This window comes from Artemia franciscana, chromosome 11, assembly GCF_032884065.1.
Source record: "Artemia franciscana chromosome 11, ASM3288406v1, whole genome shotgun sequence".
Classification (NCBI taxonomy): Eukaryota; Metazoa; Arthropoda; class Branchiopoda; order Anostraca; family Artemiidae; genus Artemia; species Artemia franciscana.
Window position 1 is genome coordinate 531,729 of NC_088873.1, and position 23,280 is coordinate 555,008.

Genomic DNA, 23,280 nt, shown 5'->3' on the forward strand with positions numbered 1-23,280 from the left:
TGCAGATAGGAGCTTGAAATCTCTACAGTAAAGTTTTCTTATACGCTGAAACTGATGGCGTGATTTTAATTAAGATTGTATGATTTTTTCTATGAATTTCTTTTTAGTTTAATTTTCACATTAAAGCTAATGCAAATTCTATGATTTTTAGGGGGTGTTTCCCTCTTTTTTCGAAATTAAGGCAAATCTTCTCATTTAGGTAACTTTTGATGGGTAGGACTAAACTTGATGAAATTTATATATTTAAAATTAGCATAAAATTCTGATTCTTTTGATGTACCTATTGGTATCAAAATTCCCTTTTTAGAGTTTCGGTTACTATATTGCTTTGCCGGATCGGTCCTTACTACAGTTCGTTGCAATGAACTGTTTAATACCTTTGTTTTATGTTATGTACGTACTTCGAACAATGACTAAGGGATGGAGGGTCAGAGGATTTTCTAGAGAAAGATGAAAAGTTAGGTGAAGCTCTTTGTGGATGATGCTATTTAGATTAACAGAAAGAGAAGGGGTCCTCTTCATGTTTTTAGAGTTTCGGTTACTATTGATTCGGGTCTTTCCTTACTTACAGTTCGTTACCAAGAACTGTTTGATTCTTTGTTGCATAAAAACATTTATCTAGAATAAATACGTTTATTTTGAAACAAGTTCAAAACAAGAAAAATACAAACAAACAATAAAATAAATGAAAGAATAAATACAAAATAAATAAGAGACATAAGTAAAATGGAAATAAATAAGAGAAAATAGATGAAAAAGAGTGAAGTACCAATCGCTGCTTGGGACATTTTCTATAACCTTCTCTCGTCGGTAAAATTCCCGATTTTACAGATTTTTAAGAATTTAAGAAGCTTGTCTACTCTCTGCTCAGTCGATGTAAAAATCTCGAAACTAGAGCATCTGGTGAATCTGAAATAAAAGAAAAACAATGCAATCGATATGCTAAAAGCAAAAGTAAACCAGTTATTTGTTTAAACTGTATAAATGGACAGGTTCATAGAGGCACAGGGGGAATCTAAAAGTGTTTGGTCATGCTGTCATAGGTCAGATGAAGTCCTTACTAAACAGACGTTGAATGGTTATGCCGGTGACTCACTGTTAGAAGACTCGAGAATGAAAAATAAGAACCTGGTATAATAGAGCGAACATGAGTCAGGAGCTAAGGCAACCTCTGGAAATAGCTGCTCTACTTCTAGAAGATGATGTAGTTTGTGCTCAACTGCCTGCCAGGTCATGGAAATCGAAAAGTTTCTGTCCTGGAACAGGCACAAGGCAGAGTCATTCCTAGCTTCGGTGATGCACCGGGCAAAATTAACTACAGCGCCCCTCTCCAGACCCAAATATAATAAAAAAAAACCGAATCAAATTGAAAATCAAGATCTAAGTGACAAGATCATTTAGTGATAAGATCACATGATCAAGATCTAATAGTTTCATAAAATCGAACATTTACTCTACTTTCATTTATTTGTACATGAAAATGCAATAAGTAATTTTCAAAAATAACCTCGAATTTTATTATTTTTATATCGATTATTTTATTAATTTTATTATTATATTTATAATGAAAAGGGGTTTTCCTCCTCAACGCCCTGCTCTTTACGCTAAAGTTTGACTCTTTCTCTCAACTTTATTTTTTAAAACAGTAAAAAAACTTTAGCGTAAAGAGCGGGGCGTTGAGGAGGAAAAGCCCCTTTTATATACGGAGTAATTTCTGTTCGTTTTAAGTTTTATTGTCGCTCCTTAGTTTCAGTTAAAAAAAACTAGTTTTTTTATTTAATTTCCGAACGTTTTTGAATTAATGCATGCTTGATTTTGGCTCTCCGTAACTGCTGTACACTCCCCAATAACCATTTCTATATGTAAACACTGGCCAAAGTTTGTAACTTGCAGCCCCTTCCAAGGGGACTGTGGGGGAGTAAGTCGTCCCCAAAGACACAGCTGTTAGGTTTTTCGACTATGGTGAATATAATGGCTATCTAAGAATTTTGATCCGGTGACTTAGTGGAAAAATGAGTGTGGGAGGGGTCTAGGTAACCTCGAATTTTTTTGGTCACTTAAAAAGGGCACTAGAACTTTTACTTCCCGTTAGAATGAGCCCTCTTGCAATATACTAGGACCACTGGATCGATACGATCACCCCTGGGAAAAAGAAAGAAAAAACACACAAAAAAACAAACTAGCAAATAAACACGCACCCGTGAACGGTCTTCTGGCAAAAAATACGAATATCTACATTTTTGTAGATAGGAGCTTGAAACTCCTACAGTGGGGTTCTCTGATATGTTGAATGCGATGGTGTGACTTTAGTTAAAATTATATGACTTTTAGGGGGTACTTCCCCTTATTTTCTAAAATAAGGTAATTTTTTTCAGGCTCGTAACTTTTGATGGGTAAAACTAAACTTGATGAAACTTATGTATTTAAAATCAGAATTAAAATGCGATTCTTTTGATGTAACTATTGGTATCAAAATTTCATTTTATAGAGTTTCAATTACTATTGAGCCGGGTCGTTCCTTACTACAGTTCGTTACTGTTTGATTATTATTATATTATTATATTTTTATCATTATATTGTTATTTTAATTTTATTATTTTTATATTATTTCATATCGAATTTTATTTATTATTTACAATCACTAATTGGCTATATTTAGTCGATTCTGGTAGATTTTAACCTATGGTATTCTGTCGAAAAGTAATCCTATTCGAAGTTTGACTCTCCTGTAAGAATATACCGTCAGTTTAATTATTAACAGAACCATGTCCTAAAGACATATCTTAGACACTATTGAAACATGAAGTGCATTACCTGTAAAAGAACAAATTGACGCCTCAAAAAGAGCAAGAGCAGGATAGGGACTGAATAGGGATCCTGAGGTGCCCGGTGGTTCAAATTCTCCATTATTATTAGCTTCAGTTATGCAGTTCAGCGCTGTAGATTTCTTCATGTCGCACTTCCAAATTTTCAGCATTAGATCAAGCTTTGCTTTTTCTAGTTTAATGTCCTCTTTTGGTTCCATCTCTGAGTTGGAAGCTTCTAGTAGTGCGTTAAATGCTTTATTTGCCATGATCCTCTCCTCCACTACACGACCCAATATTCTTGGGGATGTGTTGCCGTATTTAACCTCTCCCGATTTGGCACAGTTGAGGTAAAGAGGATGTTGGAGCTGGCAAAATTCCTCCGAGCAAACGGAATCGATTGACTTTTCACAAGTTTTCTTTTTTATTTCACTTCCTATTGGAAGAAGGTATTTGCTTGAATGCTCCCTTTCGTAAAAGAAGCCGTCAATATACAAACTTAATTTTTCTTTTGCATCCTTAAACTCATCCCTTAGTTTAATTCTTTCAATATCAAGTCTGGATAATTCCTCTTTCTGCTTATTCCGTTTTTGAGCATCCGCTTGGAATTGATTTGATTTGTACCACATTATTTCTTCAATTTCATTTAGCTTTTTCTCGGCTCTTCTTAATTCTCCCCATATTTCTTCAATTATTTCATCATTCCCATCAACTTTGGACATTGTTCCAGTGATTGATAGATTTATCCCTAGCCTGTTTACAGTAGGCCACTGGATACTCCTTTCAATAATGCAAGAACTGTAAAACAATTTTGTTAGTTTTTCCTGTTGCGGCCCATTCTCAGTTTTTCGCAAGTTTTCCCGTAGTTGTTCAGTTTTTTCATCAATCTCCTCATCTTCGGAGGAAGCGATAGGCCATTGACTACTCCTTATAGAGATGCGAGAGTTATACAAGGAGCTGTTTTCTCTATTTTTTAGCTGTGAGTAATCCTTCCCATCAGAGGAGTCTCTTGACGACCTTGATGTCGGAGAGACACTTATGGATGATTCTCCAGTACTCTGCAATGAAAAAGAAATTATCAAAAGGAGAATTTTTTATTACAATTAAAGCAATATTTACTCCTCTCAAAAAGATTAACATAAAACATAAAACCCGGCTCAACAGCAACCAAAACTCTAAAAAATGGAATTTTGATACAAATAGATACATCAAAAGAGTCAAATGTGTATGCTGATTTTAGATAAGTTTCATCAAGCTTATTTTCACTGCTACTACTAATAACTCACCGCACCACCAAGCCGCCTGAGGCCAACATAGCTACACACGCTCCTTCTCCAGCCCAATCTTTTCAATCTATTGAATAGATTGATCCCAATCTATTGGGATTGAAATACATTTTACGGACAGCCTACTGTTTGAATTACGGTCAGTCAGCCGGATACCCAGAACAATCCGTAGGCAATATCTGTGGAAAACATCTAGTAAATTTTCTTCCGATTTTCGGAGCACCCATGCTTCAGAGCCATATTTGACTACTCACTGTAGCTTCCAATATTCTTATCTTGGTTTGCAGACTTATCGTCCTATTCTTCCAAGCTTTTTTTAACCATGAAAAAACACCATGAGCCTTGGCTATTCTACTTTTAGCATCTTCACTGCTCCCACCAACTTTATCCACTACCAAGGTAAGTGAAACTGTCCGACTAATCAATCTTTTCGTTAAACAACGTCACCTTTTCATCTTCACTTATTCCTAACCTTAGTGACTTAGTCTTCTTAATATTGATTTTCAAACCTATTCTAGCACCCTGAACTCGCAAAACGTCTAGAAGGCCATTCATTTTGCTCACACTTTCATCTAATATGCTTAAATCATCAGCATAATCTAAGTCCAGGAGAGTTTTTCCTCCCCATTTAATTCCGTGGTCTCCCATTGGCTTTCCTGTGCTCCTTAAAACAAAGTCCATCAAAATAGTCCCTATAAAGGGGGATAAAGCATAACCCTGCTTAAATACAAAAGCAGCTACTAACCTCATTTCCTACCTTAATAGCAGCAGTATTATTCTCGTACACTGCACTAATTACTTTAATGTATTTTACTTTAAAAACTAATAAAAAAACTAAAAAAGCTAAAAAACTAAAAAAACTAAAAAAATGGTAAAAACTACAAAAAAACTAAAAACTAATAAAAAAACTAAAAAATCTAAAAATCTAAATAAACTAAAAAAGAAAAAAAAGAAAAAAGGAAAAAAATAAAGGAGAAAAACAAAACTAAAAAACGAATGTATATACAGACCGGGACACCGGGATACAAATGACGACCGGGACACAGGGAATATAAATGACGACCGGGACACAGGGACACAACTACAATGGGGACGCCGGGGGGCACAGGGGGATATAAATGACGACCGGGACACCGGGACACAAGGAATATAAATGACGCCCGGGACACTCAAAGAGAAATCACAGACTGGAACACCGGGACACAAATGACGACCGGGACACAGGGAATATAAATGACGACCGGGACACAGGGACATAACTACAAAGGGGACGCCGGGGTGCACAGGGGGATATATAAATGACGATGGCGACTCAGGGAATGGTCGATTAGCAATCACCATCAACAAAGCTCAAGGGCAATCATTAGAATCATGAGGTATAGATCTGAATACGGATTGTTTTCCCATGGACCATTATATGTTGCATGTTCAAGAGTCGGTAAACCTGACAATCTATTTATATGCACAGACAATGGGACAGCAAAGAATGTTGTATATTCGCAAGTTTTACGTAGTTAAAAACATATATATATATATATATATATATATATATATATATATATATATATATATATATATATATATATATATATATATATATATATATATATATATATATATATATATATCTATATTCACAGGTGGGACATAGGGACACAACTACAATGGCGCGTAACTAATATGGCGCGTAACGACTTACGCGCGCGGGGGGGCTTGGGGGGCGCGAAGCGCCCCCACCAACTAGGTGTTGGGGTGGCGCGAAGCGCCACCCCAACAGCTAGTAATCTATAAAACTAAGGACCAAAGTTGCTTGACAATTAAGGCACTTCTCAATTATTAACCTAAGAGTGAAAATTTGGTCGACACATCCTCTACTTTTTTTAAAAACCGCACTGTTATTCTCATAAAACTTTGTATACAGCATCTTTTAGTCTAAAATAAATATCATATTACTAAGTAATTTACTACCTACAGAGACCGAACTAATGCCTCGATAATTACGACAGTCACTCTTATCACCTTTCTTATACAGTGGTTTAATTACGGTTTTCCTAAAATCATTAGATTCATCCTCTTTTTCAAAAATCGTTTTCATAATCTTAAATAGCTTATTTCTAACCTCAGAGCCACCGTATTTAAGAAACTCATTTACCACACTAGCAGCACCTGGAGATTTATTATTTTTTAATCCTTTTAGTACTTCCGCTAATTCTTCCTCGCAAAACAAATCTTCCTTTACATCCAAGGTATCACAAACTTTTTCATTTTCTCTAGATCTTTTCCTGCAACTGTATCTCAGTTTGGCACATTCTCAAAATGTTCCGCCCGTCTCTTATTAACTCTTTCTTTATCACTAATTATGGTCCCATACCTATCTTTCGGTGGGACAGATCCGGATTGACTACTCCTTTAAAATTTTTAACATGCCGGTATAATATATTACTATTATGCCTTCTAGCTGCATCTTCCAGTTCCTCAGCAATTATATCCATGACCTCCACTTCACACCTCCTTAGTCCATATTTTAATGCTTTCTCCACTTTCTTTCTACTCATCAAAAGTTACGAGCCTGAGAAAATTTGCCTTATTTTCGAAAAAAAACAAGACACACCCCCTAAAAGGATTTTAATGGAAATTACGCCATCAGATTGATTGTATCAGTGAACCCTGCTGTAGAGGTTTCAAGCTCCTATCTACAAAAATGTAGAATTTTGTATTTTTTTGCCAGAAGAAAGATCACGGATGTGTGTTTCTTTCTTTTTGCTTTTTTCCAGGGGTGATCATATCGAACCAGTGGTCCTTGAATGTCGCAAGAGGGCTCAATCAAACGGGAATTAAAAGTCCTAGTTCCATTTTTAACTAACCGAAGAAATTGGAGGGCAACTAGGTCCCCTCCCACTCTTATTTTCTTGCCAAAAACAACGGATCCAAATTTTGAGATAGCCATTTTGCTCAACATAGTCGAAGAATTTAATAACTGTGTCTTTAATTATGACTTAACCCCCCACCGTCCCCAGGGGAAGGGCTGCAAGTTATGAACTTTACCCATTGTTTACATAAATTTTTTGTTATTGGGAAGTATACAGACCTTTTCTTTGGGATTTTTCTGATGGGGGTCGGGGGAGAGGGTTACGTGGGAGGATCTTTCCATGGAGGAATTTTTCATGGAGGAAGAGAATTTCCATGCGCTGGATCTCCCGACATTATTAAAGAAAAACATTCAAAAATTAAACTTTAAATGCAAATTTTTTCAACGGAAAGTAAGGAGCGAAATTGAAACTTAAGACGAACAGATATTGTTACGTGTTTGAGGGGGGTTCGCCCACTTATAAAAATTTTGCTCTTCACCGTGTATTTTTAGTAATTTCAAAAGACCTATTTATCGCAATGAAACGGCTTTTGGGAACCATGGGGCATTCTTAAAGTATTGGAACAAAGTTTGGACTTTAGCGTAAAGAGTGAGGTATTGAAGAGGGGGTGAAGCCCCTCATATTAAGGATATGAGGGAGTTTCTTCCCCTTATCAATACCTAGCTCATTACGCTAAAGTTATTAATTTGTTAAATAATGGCCAATATAAACAGTATATTGTTTTTGTTATTTTTCGGTCAATCTTAGCATTTAATATTATCTTAGGCAGCTTCTTAACTATCATTTTTATGTGATAATAAACCAAAGATATTGTATGTTTTCGACTTGGGGTTGTTATTAAATAAAAAAAAACTGGCGTTTTACAACCGAAAGTAAGGAACAATAATAAAATTTAAAACGAACAGAAATTATTACGTATATGAGGGGGTTACCCCTTCTCAGTACCTCACTCTTTACGCTATTGCTAGCCTTTTGTTTCAATTATTTAAGAATGACTCCTGACACACAAGGTCCGTTTAATCAAAATAATAAGTTTTTTTTTACAAATTCACAAACACTTTAGCGTAAAGAGCGGAGTATTGAGGAGGGAGCAACTCGCTGATATACGTAATAACAACCAAAAGAAAAATCTGAAAAAATTACAGTCCAAACAGTTCGTGTTAACGAACTGTAAGTAAGGAGCGAACCGGCTCAATAGTAACCGAAACTCTATAAAAAACAGTTTTATAAAAAAAGGATTTTGATACCAATAGATGTATCTAAAGAATTGTCTTTTTTATGTTGATTTTAAATGTATAACTTTCATTAAGTTTAGTTATACCTATCAAAGGTTACGAGCCTGAGAAAATTTTCCTGATTTTAACACAACCTACAATTCAAGTGATCTTAGTAAAAATCACCATTAGATTCAGTGTAGCAGAAAACCCTACTGAATACGTCTCAAGTTCCTTTCGCACAAATGTGGAATTTTGTATTTTTTTCCAGAATAAAGATCATGGATGATGTGTGTTTATTTGTTTTTTTTGCCAGGGGTGATCGTATCAACCCAGTGGCCCTAGAATATCAGAAGAGGGCTCATTCGAACGAAAATTCAAAGTTCTAGCGCCCTTTTTAAGTGACCAAAAAAATCACCCGCCACTTTTTTTCTCAAAATCGTCCGATTAAAATTTTGAGATAGCCATTTTGTTCATCATAGTTGAAAGGCCCAACAACTATGCTTTTAGGTATAAAATGACCCCACCCCACATCCCCCCAGGAATGGTATTTAATCTATAAAATTTGCCCATAGTTTACGCAAAGTATTTGTTATAGGGATGCATGCATACTTTTTCGTGGGGAGGGGGACAAGTTCACTACTGGGGGTTTTTCATGGGGAAGGAAGTTTCCAGGGAGTGATCTTGTCAGGTGAAATTACAAATTGCAGGAGTTTGCCAGAATTCTTCTACAAAATTCTTTTTTTGTGTCCGATTTCTCTTTTCTGTCTCAATTTTACGCGCGGAGTGGTTAAGAGTAATTATCTGGGGTAAACTTTCACCGGGATTGAATTGTCTAAAGGATATTTCTACGGTGAGGGATTTTTTCTTCCGTCCAGGTACGGTCAGATATCCTGGCACTATTTAAAAAACGATCAGAAGTTAAATAAAAAAACAAGTTTTTTTCTACTGAAAATAAGGAGTGACATTAAAACTTAAAATGAACAGAAAGTATTCCTTATTTGAAAGGGACTGTCCCCTCCTCAACGCCTAACCCTTTATGCTAAAGTTTGACTCCTTCTCACAGCTCTATTTTTTAAAACAATAAAAACTTTAGCGTAAAGAGTGAGGCGTTAGGAGGGAACAGTCCCTTTCATATATAGAATAATTTCTGTTCGTTTTAAGTTTTAATGTCACTCCTTACTTTCAATTAAAAAACTTGATTAGTTATTTAATTTCTGAACGTTTTTGAATTGATACAGGTTTTGAACTTGGCTCACCGTACATGAATAATTAAATATATGAAAAATTGAATAATTTATATACGGAATAATTTTTATTCATTTTAAGTTTTTATGTTGCTCCATACTTTCAGTGAAAAAAGTTGTTTTCTTATTTAATTTAATATAAAGTTTTTTAACTGAAAACAAGGAGCGATATTAAAACTTAAAACGAACAGAAATTACTCCGTATATTAAAGGGACTTTTCCCTCCTCAACACTCCGCTCTTTACACTAAAGTTTGACTCTTTCTCTCAACTTCACTTTTTAAAACAGTAAAAAACTCTAGCGTAAAGAGTGGGGTGTTGAGGAGGGAAAAGCCCCTTTAATATACGGAGTAATTTCTGTTCGTTTTAAGTTTTAATGTCGCTCCTTTCTTTAATGGTTTTCTCTTAGTTTTGATTGGAAGATTTTGGGAAAAAAGGGGCGCGGGAGGAGGTCTAACTGCCCTCCAGTCTTTTGGCTACTTAAAAAGGCAACTAGAACTTTTCCTTTTATACGAACGTTTTTATTTGTAGAAAATATGCGTATTTTGCGAATTAACTTACATAACGAACTTCTATATTTGTATATTTTTATTATATATATGAGGGGGTTTACCCCCTCGTTAATACCTCGTTCTTTACATTATAGCTTCAATTTTGTCCCGGTTCTTTAAGAATGACCCCTGAATCACAAAGGCCGTAGAATAAATAGTTGAAATTACTCAAAATACTTTAGCGTAAAGAGCGTGGTATTTAGGAGGACATGAACTCCACATATGCTTAATAGTTTCTTTTCGTTTTAAGTTTTAATGCTGCTCTTTACTTTCAGTTGAAAAAACTTTTACATTTTTATTTTTTAATTGTTTTGTCTTTGTTTTAAATAGTGCTAGAATATCCTGCGCTCCCTTCGTGGAAATTATCTAACCCCATGACAAATTCCTCCATGCAAAGATACTCCCACGTAACACCCTCCCCTCAACCCCCCCAACCGAAAAAATCCCCATGAAAACGTTTGTACACTTCCCAATAACCATTATTATACCTAAACACTGGTCAAATTTTTTAACTTGCAGCCCCTCCCCCTTGGACAGTGAGGGTTATGTCGTTCTTAAAGACATTGTTATTAGGTTTTTTGACTATGCTGAACAAAATGACTACCTCAAAATTTTGATCCGTTGACATTGGGATAAAAATGAGCGTGGGAGGGGGTCTAGGTGCCCTCTAATTTTTTCGGTCACTTAGAAAGGGCACCCTAATTTTTAATTTCCGTCAGAATGAGTCCTGTCACGACATTCTAGCACCACTGGGTCGATACGATCACCCCTGGGAAAAAAAAAAACAACAAATAGACACGCACCCTAGATCGGTCTTTTGGCAAAAAATACGAAATTACACGTTTTTTATACATAGAAGCTTCAAACTTCTACAGTAGGGTTCTCTGATACGCTGAATGAGGTGATGTGATTTTCCTTAATATTCCATGACTTTTAGGGGGTGTTTCCAAACTATTTTCCAAAATAAGGCAAATTTTCTCACCCTCGTAACTTTTGATGAGTAAGACTCATCAAATCTTTTGATTGATTAAGCTTATATATTTAAAATCATCGTAAAAATACAATTTTTTTGATGTATCTATTAGTACCAAAATTCCGTTTTTTAGAGTTTCGTTTACTATTGAGCCAGGTCGCTCCTCACTATACAGCGTTACCACGAACTGTTTGATAACAGTGAAAAAGCATGTACTTCAATGGGTGTGAATTGTGTTGTTTGTTGTAAATCCAGACTGGAACGCAAATAAAGCCTGGATCCTCCACGTTGAGACATAAATAAAAATTCAGTGTGGAATATATTTGTGTGTGGGTGGGAAGACAACAAATATCGTAGAGTTTTGTGCTAACTATTACTGAGGAGAAATAAGATAGGGGGAGACAGGCTATAAAATATGCCCTTCTTTCTGGGCATAAATTTTTAATGAAAATTTGACTTTCCAAATATCTTAGCATTGAGGGAAATGTATTAAAGAATTTTTTTCAAAGAAAATAACGGCCATATTAAGCTTAATATCAGAGATAAATACCTGAAATAACTCAAACACGAAACGACCAGAAATTACTGTTAAAGAAGAAACAAAACCCAAAACGAACACAAATTAAATAAATAATAAAAAAACATCCAGCAGGTACTAACATAAATAAATAAATCATAAAAACCAGTAAAGCTTAAATTGAATATGCAAATCAGGCTTAAATCGAATAACAACCTTTTTTTATTGAATTATAAAAAAGCCCTAAAACGAACATAAATTAAATAAACAATCACAGCAAATAATCATACCACAGGCACCAATATTTTTTCTGACGCCCTCATTCCTTGTTTTTTTTCTGTTTTTCAATCTTGTTTTTAAAATAAATTTCTCAGTTTGGTCAATTTTTGGCGTCCTTGCCAAATTGCGCCCCTCCAAGATTTGCTTATTGGTGCCCTAGTCACATACCCCCCCCCCGCTCCTGGCTAAGGTCTATGGATTCAGATATTGGAATATATGGTCACCTGGTTCAAGTCTCCATGGCTATCTTCAAAGTCACACTCCATAGACTGTACTCCAACCGAAGTCTTGCAATCCATTAGAAACTGCTCTCACGAACGGGGAAACAACTGAAAAATTTCAAGTACTTAACCTTATTTATAAAGCTCAGTCATTTGAGTCAGTACTTAATTAGATTTTTATCCTATTATATTTTATTGGGTAGCCTCGTAGACTAGTTTTGGCTAGTTTGATTGATGTTCAGGGAATATTTACACTCAATATATATTCTTATTTTAATAACACATATTCGGAACACAAATTTGTTTTTTGTTCACATCCTATTACCCTTCAAAGCACGCATGGAATAGTATTCAAATTTCTACAAAAACAGGCGTTATAAGGCACAACTAGATTTAATGTTTACAAGAAATTATCCAAAACAGATTCTTAAGCAAGAAAAAAAAATGTCCATTGGTGTTGTATACGCACTAAATTTAACTTTTAAATTTTCAAGATATTTGCAGTAAAAGTTTTTACTTCACGATTGGAATATAACAAGGGTAAAATGCCAAGGAAGTAAATTTTTAAGAACTTTTCTTTCTGTATATTCTGGCCATGAAACATCTTGTCCCTATATCTTTGAAAATGCTTATATTTAGTTGATTCTTTTGCCTCTGTCTACTTTTAATTTTTAAGCCGCACATATCTACGGCATTCTTTGGTTATGTAAAAGCATGGGGCTTGGCTTTTTGGGGCCCTATTTACCGTCAGCCCAGGAAAGCTTCAAACTTATCAATGTCGTCACGTTCAGTGTCATCACTTATTCAACGTCGTCACATTAGACAAATTTCTGGGTCTCTCAACTTCTTTCCCTTTCTAGCAAAGATCTTCGATCCCTATATCCCAGGCGAAGATCATTGAAAGCTTGAAGCCAATCAGAAAACATTTTTCACTCGTTCCTGGAACCCGCTTGCAAGGAATTGGTATTTCAATTAAGAAAGATATTTTCAAGGGTACAAAACTTCTATTCAGATTTTTTTGTGAGATGGATTTTTCATCACCCAGGGGCACAACCTAAATATTATATTTACTGTAAACATAATGCAAAACAAATTGTTCAGCGTAATATTTTCCAACTTATCGGCCACCTAAGAGCTCACTTCCGTCTTGACCGAAGTTGTCGTATAGTGGCATAGAATGATTGTAACTGCTGTCTTACTCTGCTTTATTACTTGAGGAACCACAGGCGCTTCAAATTGTCTTTCAAAAAAGTCCTTGGCAGACTCTCGGTGACACAATCTACCACTTTCTAAAAATAACTGTATTGAAAAGCTTCATTTGATTGTTTGTTCGATGAGCATATATGTTTGCCCCTAAACTCCCCCAGCTATTACCACCCAGGACCGTACCTAAGGGGGAGTGGGGCAACCAGGGCAGTTTGTCTTATTGTCATGGCTTCGGGGTGTTGTGGCTGGGGAATTGTCCACTTTGATCCAATTGATCACTTTGATTCGGTTTGTTTTACTTATAAATGAGTCGGGAGGAAAGCGTTGTCACTATTTTAACCAGGGCGCCACCAGCCGTAGGAACGGCCACATTGACAACCCTGTTGATGATGTAAAGTATGACATAATTACGAATGACAAGATTATAACAAGCAGTCCTTGTTTGCTGAGCGGTTGCGAAAAAGTCACAGGAAGAGAGAACAAACGATATTCATTTTCTTCTAATTTCTTGATTGATTCTTAGAAGGTACACACGTAGGATTTTTTCAGTGGTGGGGAGGATAATATGGACCTAACTTAACTTGATAGTTGGAAGGAAGTGACTGGAAATTCAGAAAACTTTAGAACTCCAGAGGAGGTCGTATGTCCTCCCCGCCCCGCGCGCATCCCTGGTTAACGGGAGGCAATTTCAACTACTTTTATAGTCGTTTATATATTGGAAGATGGTTGGAATAGTTTTAGAATAAAACAATTTGTGGAGTTGCTGATGATGTCTTAGGGATGAAAGCTAGGACTGCAGCTAGGAATAATAGTGAAAAAGCTTTATGTTTGATGACGAGGAGAAGGGACTTGTACAAGAGTCATCTGAGTGATAGATCATATGAAAACAAAAGGAATGTTAAGAAGTGGAGAAAGCGTTAAAATATGAACTAAGGAGGTGTTAACTAGACGGCATAATAGTAAAATATTGTACTGATATGTTAATAAATTCAGAGGTAATAGTCCGAACTCGTCCAAGTTCAAGATTGGAACGGGGCTACAATTAGTGATAAGGAAAGAGCTAAGAGAGATGGGCAAAATATTTTGAGAATGTACTAAACCGAGATAGAGTTGAAGAAAAAAATATAGAGGAAGATGAAAAAGTTAGTGATACCTTGGATATGAAGGAAGATTTGTTTTGTGAGGAAGAATTAAAGACAGTACTAAAAGGACTAAAAGAAGAAAGACAGTACTAAAAGATTAAAAAATGATAAGGCTGCTGGTATTGATAGTATAGTAAATGGGTTTCTTAAATATGGGGCTTTTGAGGTAAGAAATAAGCTACTGAAGATTACGAATATTATTTTTTGAAAAAGGGAAAGTACCTAACGATTTTAGGAAAACCTTAATTAAACCGCTATATAAAAAATTGTAATAAGAGTTAGTGTGGTAATTATCGAGGCATTAGTCTGGTCTCTGTAGGTAGCAAATTACTTAATAATATGATACTTTTTAGACTGAGAGATGCTGTAGACAAAGTTTTAAGAGAAGAACAGTGTGGTTATAGAAAAGGTAGAGGATCTGTCGACCAAACTTTTACTCTTAGGTTAATAAAGGTTTTGCGAGTCCAGGGTGGTGAATAAATTTGAAAACTAATGCTAAGAAGACTAAGTGACGTAGGCTATGAATAAGTGAAGATGAAAAGGTGACGTTGGGTAACGAAAAGATTGATCAGGTGGGCAGCTCTACTTACCTTTTGAGTATTATTACTAAAGATAGTGGGAACAGTGAAGATACTAAAAGTGGAATAGCCAAGGCTCATGGTATTTGTTCCCAGTTAAAAAAAGTTTGGAAGAATAGGATGATAAGTCTGTAAACCAAGACTAGAATATTGGACGCTACAGTGGTAAAATATGACCCTGAAGCACGGGTGCTCTGAAAAGCAGACAAAGGTTTCCTAAATGTTCTCCAGAGAAATTGCCTGTTGTCCACATCCAGACTACTTGCGGATGGTTTTGGGTACCCGGCTGACTGACCGTATTTCAAATAGTAGGCTGTACGAAAAATGTAGTTCAATCCCGCTTTCTAGGGCTATAATGAAAGAAAGATTGAGATGGCTAGCCAGGTTCTGCGGATGAAGGATGACAGATTGTCCTTTTCGGCCAATCGTCTAAGGCTAAGCGGAAAGCAAGTAGTCGTCGTCTGGGGTGGGAGGATGTCATAAAGAAAGATTTAAAGGATAGGGGAAATTCCTGGGAGGGTGTAAAAACAGAGGCTTTAAAACAGATTGGGATGAAGGAGGAGCGTGCGTAGCTGTGATAATCTCAAATGGTTCGGTGCTGCGGTGAGTTGATGGTAGTAGTAGTAATTCATAGTTCTGAAATTAGGTTTAAATTTGTTTGAATGAAGTGTCTTGGATATGAAGACCCTAGGTCAAACCTGCTAGGGCGTTTTAAGTTTTCTCTTATATGACTTATTATGTATTTTTTTTTCCGAGACATAAGAAATATTCAAATTTTCGCTGAATCGGTTTTTCAATTGTGGGACAAATTTCATAACCCTAACCATCACCCATTTCCTTATATGGCTACATCAATGTCTTGGTCCCACTTCATCATTCCTAGAGCTCTAACCTTCTTATGACATAAAAAATGAGTCTTCCATGAAATGTAATGATTAAAGAATAATTCTCGCCATTTTCTTATAATATTCTTGTTTTGGACTGCCTGACAAATCTCCTATATTTCAGGTTTAGAATCACGTTTAAGAATCGATTTTTGAAGCATTAGGATACAAACAAAAAGCTATCAACAAGAAAAGTGAGGTTTGGGAAGTTTTGAAAGCTTAACCACCTTCTACGGTAATTTTTTTTATGGTTCTTTTTAGTTTTCAGTTAAAAGTGAAAGATTTTCAATTTTATTTCAGTTTAATTTATGTCAAATTTAGATTTAATTTAGATACAAGGGGGGGGGGGTTGCAAATTTTTCACTATCTTGATCATGTACGTGATATTGCTTTTTTCAGAATTAAATAGCGTTTTACCAAATAGTAGCAAGTCTGTGGTTACCGTCTACCCCTGAATCTTTAAGCTAAGGAAGCAATTGATGCTCTGGGTCTTAAAGACCTTAAGGATCTTTAAGACCCAAGCATCAAACTTTTGACTCTTGAAAATCATTTTGTTGCATTAAGGAAACTGTCACATTCTCAACATGGAATAGCTATTTCAAACTATTATTTACCTTGTCGAAGGGTCCTTTATTGATTCGCAAGATCACATTCCATAAACTATCATCTAACTATGATTTACCATAAACTATGATTTAACTGCAGTAAAACATTTAGAGACTGCTCTCACTAAGTGAAAATAACAAATGGACAATTAAAGTAGTTATTAACTTAATATATGCTATTTGAAACATTAAGAGTCTCCTTCAGTTGTTTTAATTAGATCTAAACCCTAATGCTAATCATTTGATAAGTCAGTTGACGCATTTGGTCGTCAATTTCCGAGGATATTTATAATTTTATTTATGTTTTTGTAATGCGTATTTAATTTGCATGGAAATACTTATGTATATTAAACACTATTGACCTATAATAGGAATAGGCTTAACCAGGTGGCCAGGGGCGTAATTTGCATTCTTTAATATACCTTTGCCTTTACGGTGTTAAATGGCTCATTTTTTATTTCCATTTTCACTTGACTTGGGAAAATCGGCTCCAACTTTGCCCCTCTCCCTCCCAGGAATTTAACAAACTATACCACTCTGGTGGGCGGGTCAGAGTACTGGAAGGACCCCCTGTTGATGCATGAGCATAACGCGACTAAGTACAAGATCTTGAACATTTAGACATAAGTTGATGTTTTCCTTTTAAGTAAATGATTGATTGAAGGGAAATTTTCCATAAGCTGGCTCATTAGAGAAAAAATATAGAGTTAATCACATTAGTCTGAAATTGTCAAGGTAACAAAAGGAGTTTAAGGTCCTTTCCTTGTGAAATAGGGCGAAAAATAGGGGAAATATATATCCCCTATATATATAAAATATATATATATATATGAAATATATAGGGGAAATATATATAAAATATATATATATATATATATATATATATATATATATATATATATATATATATATATATATATATATATATATAAACTAAATATTTATTTTTATTTACATTAGATGGAAATAGTGGTGTCGTGTTGGTGGGACAGTTTCTTCTCCGATTAATTTGGAGAAACAAATTATAATATAACCTATGGCCACTTGACTATCCGGATGTAGACCCCCCCTCCCTAATAAAATATGCTGGAGCTACACCCCTGGGTGGAAAGATTGTTGCATGGCTTTTTGGGTGTTGCCAATTCGCGCGAGAGTTTAAAGAAGAAGGAAAGGCAATTTTCCTTTCCGAATTTTTTTGGGGGGGGGGGATTTTGCTTCTTTATCAATTCCCCCCTTATAATGCAGAATAAAGCATATGTCAACGGAAATAGTCCTCAAAACGGTAATTTTCAGTATAGAGGGGAGGAATATGCCCCCAGAATCCCACTGTTACTTGAAGTCACAATGCTGATACAAATTTTCTCTTGACTAAACAGAGAGGAAAACTACGAAATTTAAAGTATCAGCACCCATTATCTATTAAGCATTGGGGTTCTTTTTTTTGATCAATTCGAACTAAATTGACTAAATTTTCCTCTCATGGCTATCACTCGACAATGCTGAACTAGAGTCAACCCTCTCATGCTAATTCACGGTGGGTTGGGTTCAACCTGTTGGAGGTTCTCTCTCAGGTTAATTCACGGTCGAGGAAGGGGGAAGCAGTATATTGACAAATTTGGCAATCTATTTACAACTGATTACCCCGCCAAAGAAATGAATATGAACAAAGAAATGAACTCTGTCGGACGTGAGTTAAGTAAGTTAGTAAGTAAGTCATTAGCTTGCCAAGGCATGAACTATAATTATATGAGATGTTAAATAATATATATCTTTCTTCAACGGCATAAAACCCTTTTTTGGGGATGAATAGGACAAACTTTAAAATTTCTGAAGAAGAAAAGAAAAACTAATTCCTACCCTCTTTTAAAGTACAAAGTATCTTGAATTCTAAAGGGAAAAATCGTAGGGCCTCCTCTTCTGAGCCTCCCTCCTGTTTCTAAACTACTTAATATGATGTTTAGGTTATATTTAAGTCTTAGTCCTAGTTTGTCAGTTCTGAGCATGACTGTGTCAAACAGAATGGTTAAGATTAGAAAAAATACCACCGGCAAAACCATAGAGGGTACGGCCTTGGCCCAAGGGACTTCGTTTTTGTAAGATTTTTACGAAATTTAAAGTATCAGCACCCGTTATCTATTAAGCATTGGGGTTCTTTTTTTGATCAATTTGAACTAAATTGACAAAAATAGTCTTTGCATGTTGCTAGTCATTAGCTAGTCGTGCCCAGCTACTGGGCATGACTGGGAGGCCGTGCCCAGCGGAGAACCTTCCAAGCACTGGTGGGAAAGCTTTTCTGACCACCCCACCCAAGTACTGCTCATGACTGCAACAAACAGGGAGGCATACCGAAAATACTGTTATGATGCGATTAGAAAAGAAGCCCCGAATCGGCCAACTCTGTCGGACGGGAGTTAAGTAAGTTAGTAAGTAAGTCGTTAGCTTCCCAGGGCATGAACTATAATTATATGAGATGTTAAATAATATATATCTTTCTTCAACGGCATAAAACCCTTTTTTGGGGATGAATAGGACAAACTTTAAAATTTCTGAAGAAGAAAAGAAAAACTAATTCCTACCCTCTTTTAAAGTACAAAGTATCTTGAATTCTAAAGGGAAAAATCGTAGGGCCTCCTCTTCTGAGCCTCCCTCCTGTTTCTAAACTACTTAATATGATGTTTAGGTTATATTTAAGTCTTAGTCCTAGTTGGTCAGTTCTGAGCATGACTGTGTCAAACAGAATGGTTAAGACTAGAAAAAATACCACCGGCAAAACCATAGAGGGCTAGCACAATCCTTCAAAAAGCTTACAAGAAAAACTATAAAAATGCATTATTTTTTGGTATTAATCTTTTTTTACGTTTTTACAAGTTGGAAAATCATTTCAGGGGGGTTCAAACCCCCTTAACCCTCCTCTTGATCGGCCTTGGCCCAAGGGACTTCGTTTTTGTAAGATTTTTACGAAATTTAAAGTATCAGCACCCGTTATCTATTAAGCATTGGGGTTCTTTTTTTAATCAATTCGAACTAAATTGACAAAAATAGTCTTTGCATGTTGCTAGTCATTAGCTAGTCGTGCCCAGCTACTGGGCATGACTGGGAGGCCGTGCCCAGCGGAGAACCTTCCAAGCACTGGTGGGAAAGCTTTTCTGACCACCCAAGTACTGCTCATGACTGCAACAAACAGGGAGGCATACCGAAAATACTGTTAAGATGCGATTAGAAAAGAAGCCCCAAATCGGCCAACTCTGTCGGACGGGAGTTAAGTAAGTTAGTGAGATGTTAAATAATATATATCTTTCTTCAACGGCATAAAACCCTTTTTGGGGATGAATAGGACAAAGTTTAAAATTTCTGAAGAAAAAAAAAACAACTAATTCCAACCCTCTTTTAAAGTACGAAGTATCTGGAATTCAAAAGGGAAAAATCGTAGGGCCTCCTCTTCTGAGCCTCCCTCCTGTTTCTAAACTACTTAATATGATATTTAGGTTATATTTAAGTCTTAGTTCTAGTTGGTCAGTTCTGAGCATGACTGTGTCAAACAGAATGGTTAAGATTAGAAAAAATTCCACCGGCAAAACCATAGAAGGCTAGCACAATCCTTCAAAAAGCTTACGAGAAAAACTATAAAAATGCATAATTTTTTTATATTCATCTTTTTACGTTTTTACAAGTTGGACAACCCTCCCCCTTGATACGGCCTTGGCCCAAGGGACTTATTTTTTGTAAGATTTTGAAATTTAGGTTTTTAGGGAGATTAGAAACGACTAGGTGTATGTTGAGCCATCGAATTCCTGTTGAATAAAAAACCATTATCTCCTTCAATTTTTCTATGCCAATATACCAGAGTATATTGCCACCATGTTAACAACCCTTAAAGGTTGGGGCTGGATAGCATATTGGGTTTGAAGATCTGATTCTATTATTCTAGAAGGCAGTCATGGAACCCATAGGGTGGAGGGTAGAAGGGGACCATGTTCCCAACTTGGAAATTAGGAACTTTAAATTATTTATAAGGGAACTAAAGGAAAAAGAGTAGAGTAGGTAAAACCATGGAAGAAAAGGTGTGTTGGCCCGTGAGTACAAATTTGTGACTTGAGTTACCCCTTTTCAGTTTTCCACAAGTACTTTTTATATATGATTTATTGGAGTAAGAAAACTAAAATTCGATTCTTCATTGTAACGAATGGTCAGTAAATAGCGATCCTTATCAATAACACACCGACAAACACACAACGACACACACATACATACATATACACACACCAACACATATAAGCACACACACACTCATCGTCGCCCAAACACACACACACCGTCAAACGAATACGCACATCGACAAACATACAAACACTGATAACGACACCCACACAAACTGATACATGCACACTCACCGATGTACACATACACACACACACACACCGACATATACACACACAGTGACATATACACACACCGATACGCACATATACATCACCATACACACACACCAACACACACGTACACACCAACACACAAATACGTGGTCCGACACACACACATATATAATATCGATAAACACACAAACATATATCGACATGCACACACAAACCATCACACATACACACACCGACACACGCACACATAGTAACATACACACACCGACGCAAACACACACGCGCCAACAAATACACACACCAAAACACACAAACCGATACACACAGACACACACACGAATTTTATACACACCAGTATTGCAATGACGCTGTCACAGTTATCACAGTTGTGTGGAAAAATTGGAGATTTTTATGTATGGAGAGGTTTATATTAAATTGCTTAAAGAGCAAAAAACTGGTAATTGCATATATTTTGACAAGGGATTACAACAATTCAAAAACATTAAAAAAGAAAACAAAAAGTTTGAAGCTTATTATATATCGTTGTTAGAAATCAGACTTGCGCTAATAATCAAACATCTTTGAATAGATTCTAGTATGAAAAGATATTAAATTGCATAAACAGCAAAAACCGGTAGTCACAGAAATATTTCTATATATTTTAACAAGGGATTACACCAATTTAATGAAAAGAAAATCAAAAGTTTGAAGCTTAGTAGAAATTGAACTTGCTTTAATAATCAAATATTTTTGAAATGAGTCAGTATGAAAAGACATGAAACTGCAAAAGAACAAATAACTGGTAATTGCAAAAATGTTGGTATATATTCTAACAGGGATTACAGGATTTCAGGATAAGGGATTATAACAGTTCAACAAGAGCTAAGAGCTCATATGGCACTCGTGACGAGGTCAGAAGTGCCAGGAGCTCATACGGCATGAGCTCTAGTAAAATTCTAAGAATCAATAGAATGTTTTAAAAGGAAAATCAGACGCTTAATGCCGGTTGGGATTTAAAATAAGAGCTCTGAGACACGAAATCTTTCTAAATATCAAAATTCATTAAGATCCAATTAGTCACTCGTAAGTTAAAAATACCTAAATTTTTCTAATTTTCCTCTCCCTTCAGGCTTCAGGCCCCCAGATGGTTGAATCGGAGAAAAAGACTTTATCTAGTCCCCTTGGGCAGGTCCCTGACACGTCTACGAACTTTCATCGTCCTAGCACGTCCAGAAGCACCGAACTCGCCAAAGAACTAGACCCCCTTAACTCCCCCAAAGAGAGCGGATCCATTCCGGTTACGTCAATCACGTATCTACGACATTTGCTTATTCTACCCACCAAGTTTCATCCAGATCTCTCGACTCAAAGCATTTCCAAGATTTCTGGTTCCCCCCTCCAACTCCCCCCAATGTTATCAGATCTGGTCGGGATTTAAAATAAGAGCTCTGTGACATGTGTTCCTTCTAAATATAAGATTTCATTAAGATCCGGTGACCCGTTCTTAAGTTAAAAATACCTCAATTTTTCTAATTATTCCGAATTAACACCACCTCCAACCTCCAACTCCCCCAAAGAGAGCGGATTCAGTCCGATGATGTCAATAATGTATCTAGGAATTGTGCTTATTCTTCCCACCAAGTTTTATCCTGATCCCTCCACTCTAAGCATTTTCCAAGGTTTCCGGTCCTCCCAACTTCCCCCAATGACACTATATCCGGTCAGGATCTTAAAAGGGTGTTCTGAGCTACGGGGTCCTTCTAAATATGAAATTTCATTAAGATCCGTTCACTCCTTCGCAAGTTAAAAATACCTCAGTTTTACAAATTTTTCAGAAGTAATTCTCCCCCAATTCTCCCAAAGAGAGCAGATCCGTTCAGCTTATGTCAGTCACGTATCTGGGACTTGTGCTTATTTGTCTCACCAAGATCCTATTTCTAAATTAATCTGTTCTGATCCCTGATACGCATGCCAGATTTCGACGTCCTAGCTTATCTGGAAGTACCTGAAAACCGGGACCGACAGAATTTGCGATCGCTATATGTCACTTGGTAAATACCAAATACCATAAAACATTAAAAAAGAAAACCAAAAGTTGAAGCTTAATAGATACCGCTGTTAGGAATCGGACCTGCTTTACTAATCAAAAATCTTTGAGAAGAATATATATATATATATATATATATATATATATATAAAATTAAATTGTACAATTATAAATTGTGCAACTATTATCCGTTGAGAAAAATAGCGAAGCTTACAACTAAACTGAATCTCAAGTAAGAAACACGAAGAAAAAATTAACCACAAGCCATCATGAAAACATTCCTTGCGACAGCTGGGATTGAACCGGAGAAGCTTTGATCAAGCGGCACGGCGTCATCCACTGCGCCGTCACAAGGTAATAGGTAAGTTAATTTTTCTGATACATTGTTCACAAACTTTTGATAGAAGGAGACTTCTGTACTTGTAATGGCTGATGTGTACTACATTCGAGTTAGTAGGGAATGTAATGAAAGTCATCATATGAC

At 36.1% G+C, this 23,280-nt stretch overlaps 1 protein-coding gene across 1 annotated transcript; it reads right to left on the reverse strand.

Annotated features, from left to right (window-relative positions):
- Positions 1-638: 638 nt before the first annotated feature.
- LOC136033355 (uncharacterized) lies at positions 639-16,496 on the reverse strand. Its single transcript, XM_065714146.1, has 4 exons — positions 16,386-16,496; positions 11,965-12,069; positions 2,815-3,862; positions 639-909 (listed from the first exon to the last, which is right to left on the reverse strand). Exons 2-4 carry the CDS (start codon positions 12,037-12,039, stop codon positions 857-859), a joined length of 1,176 nt encoding a protein of 391 aa, XP_065570218.1. The 5' UTR covers positions 12,040-12,069; positions 16,386-16,496; the 3' UTR covers positions 639-856.
- Positions 16,497-23,280: the final 6,784 nt, after the last annotated feature.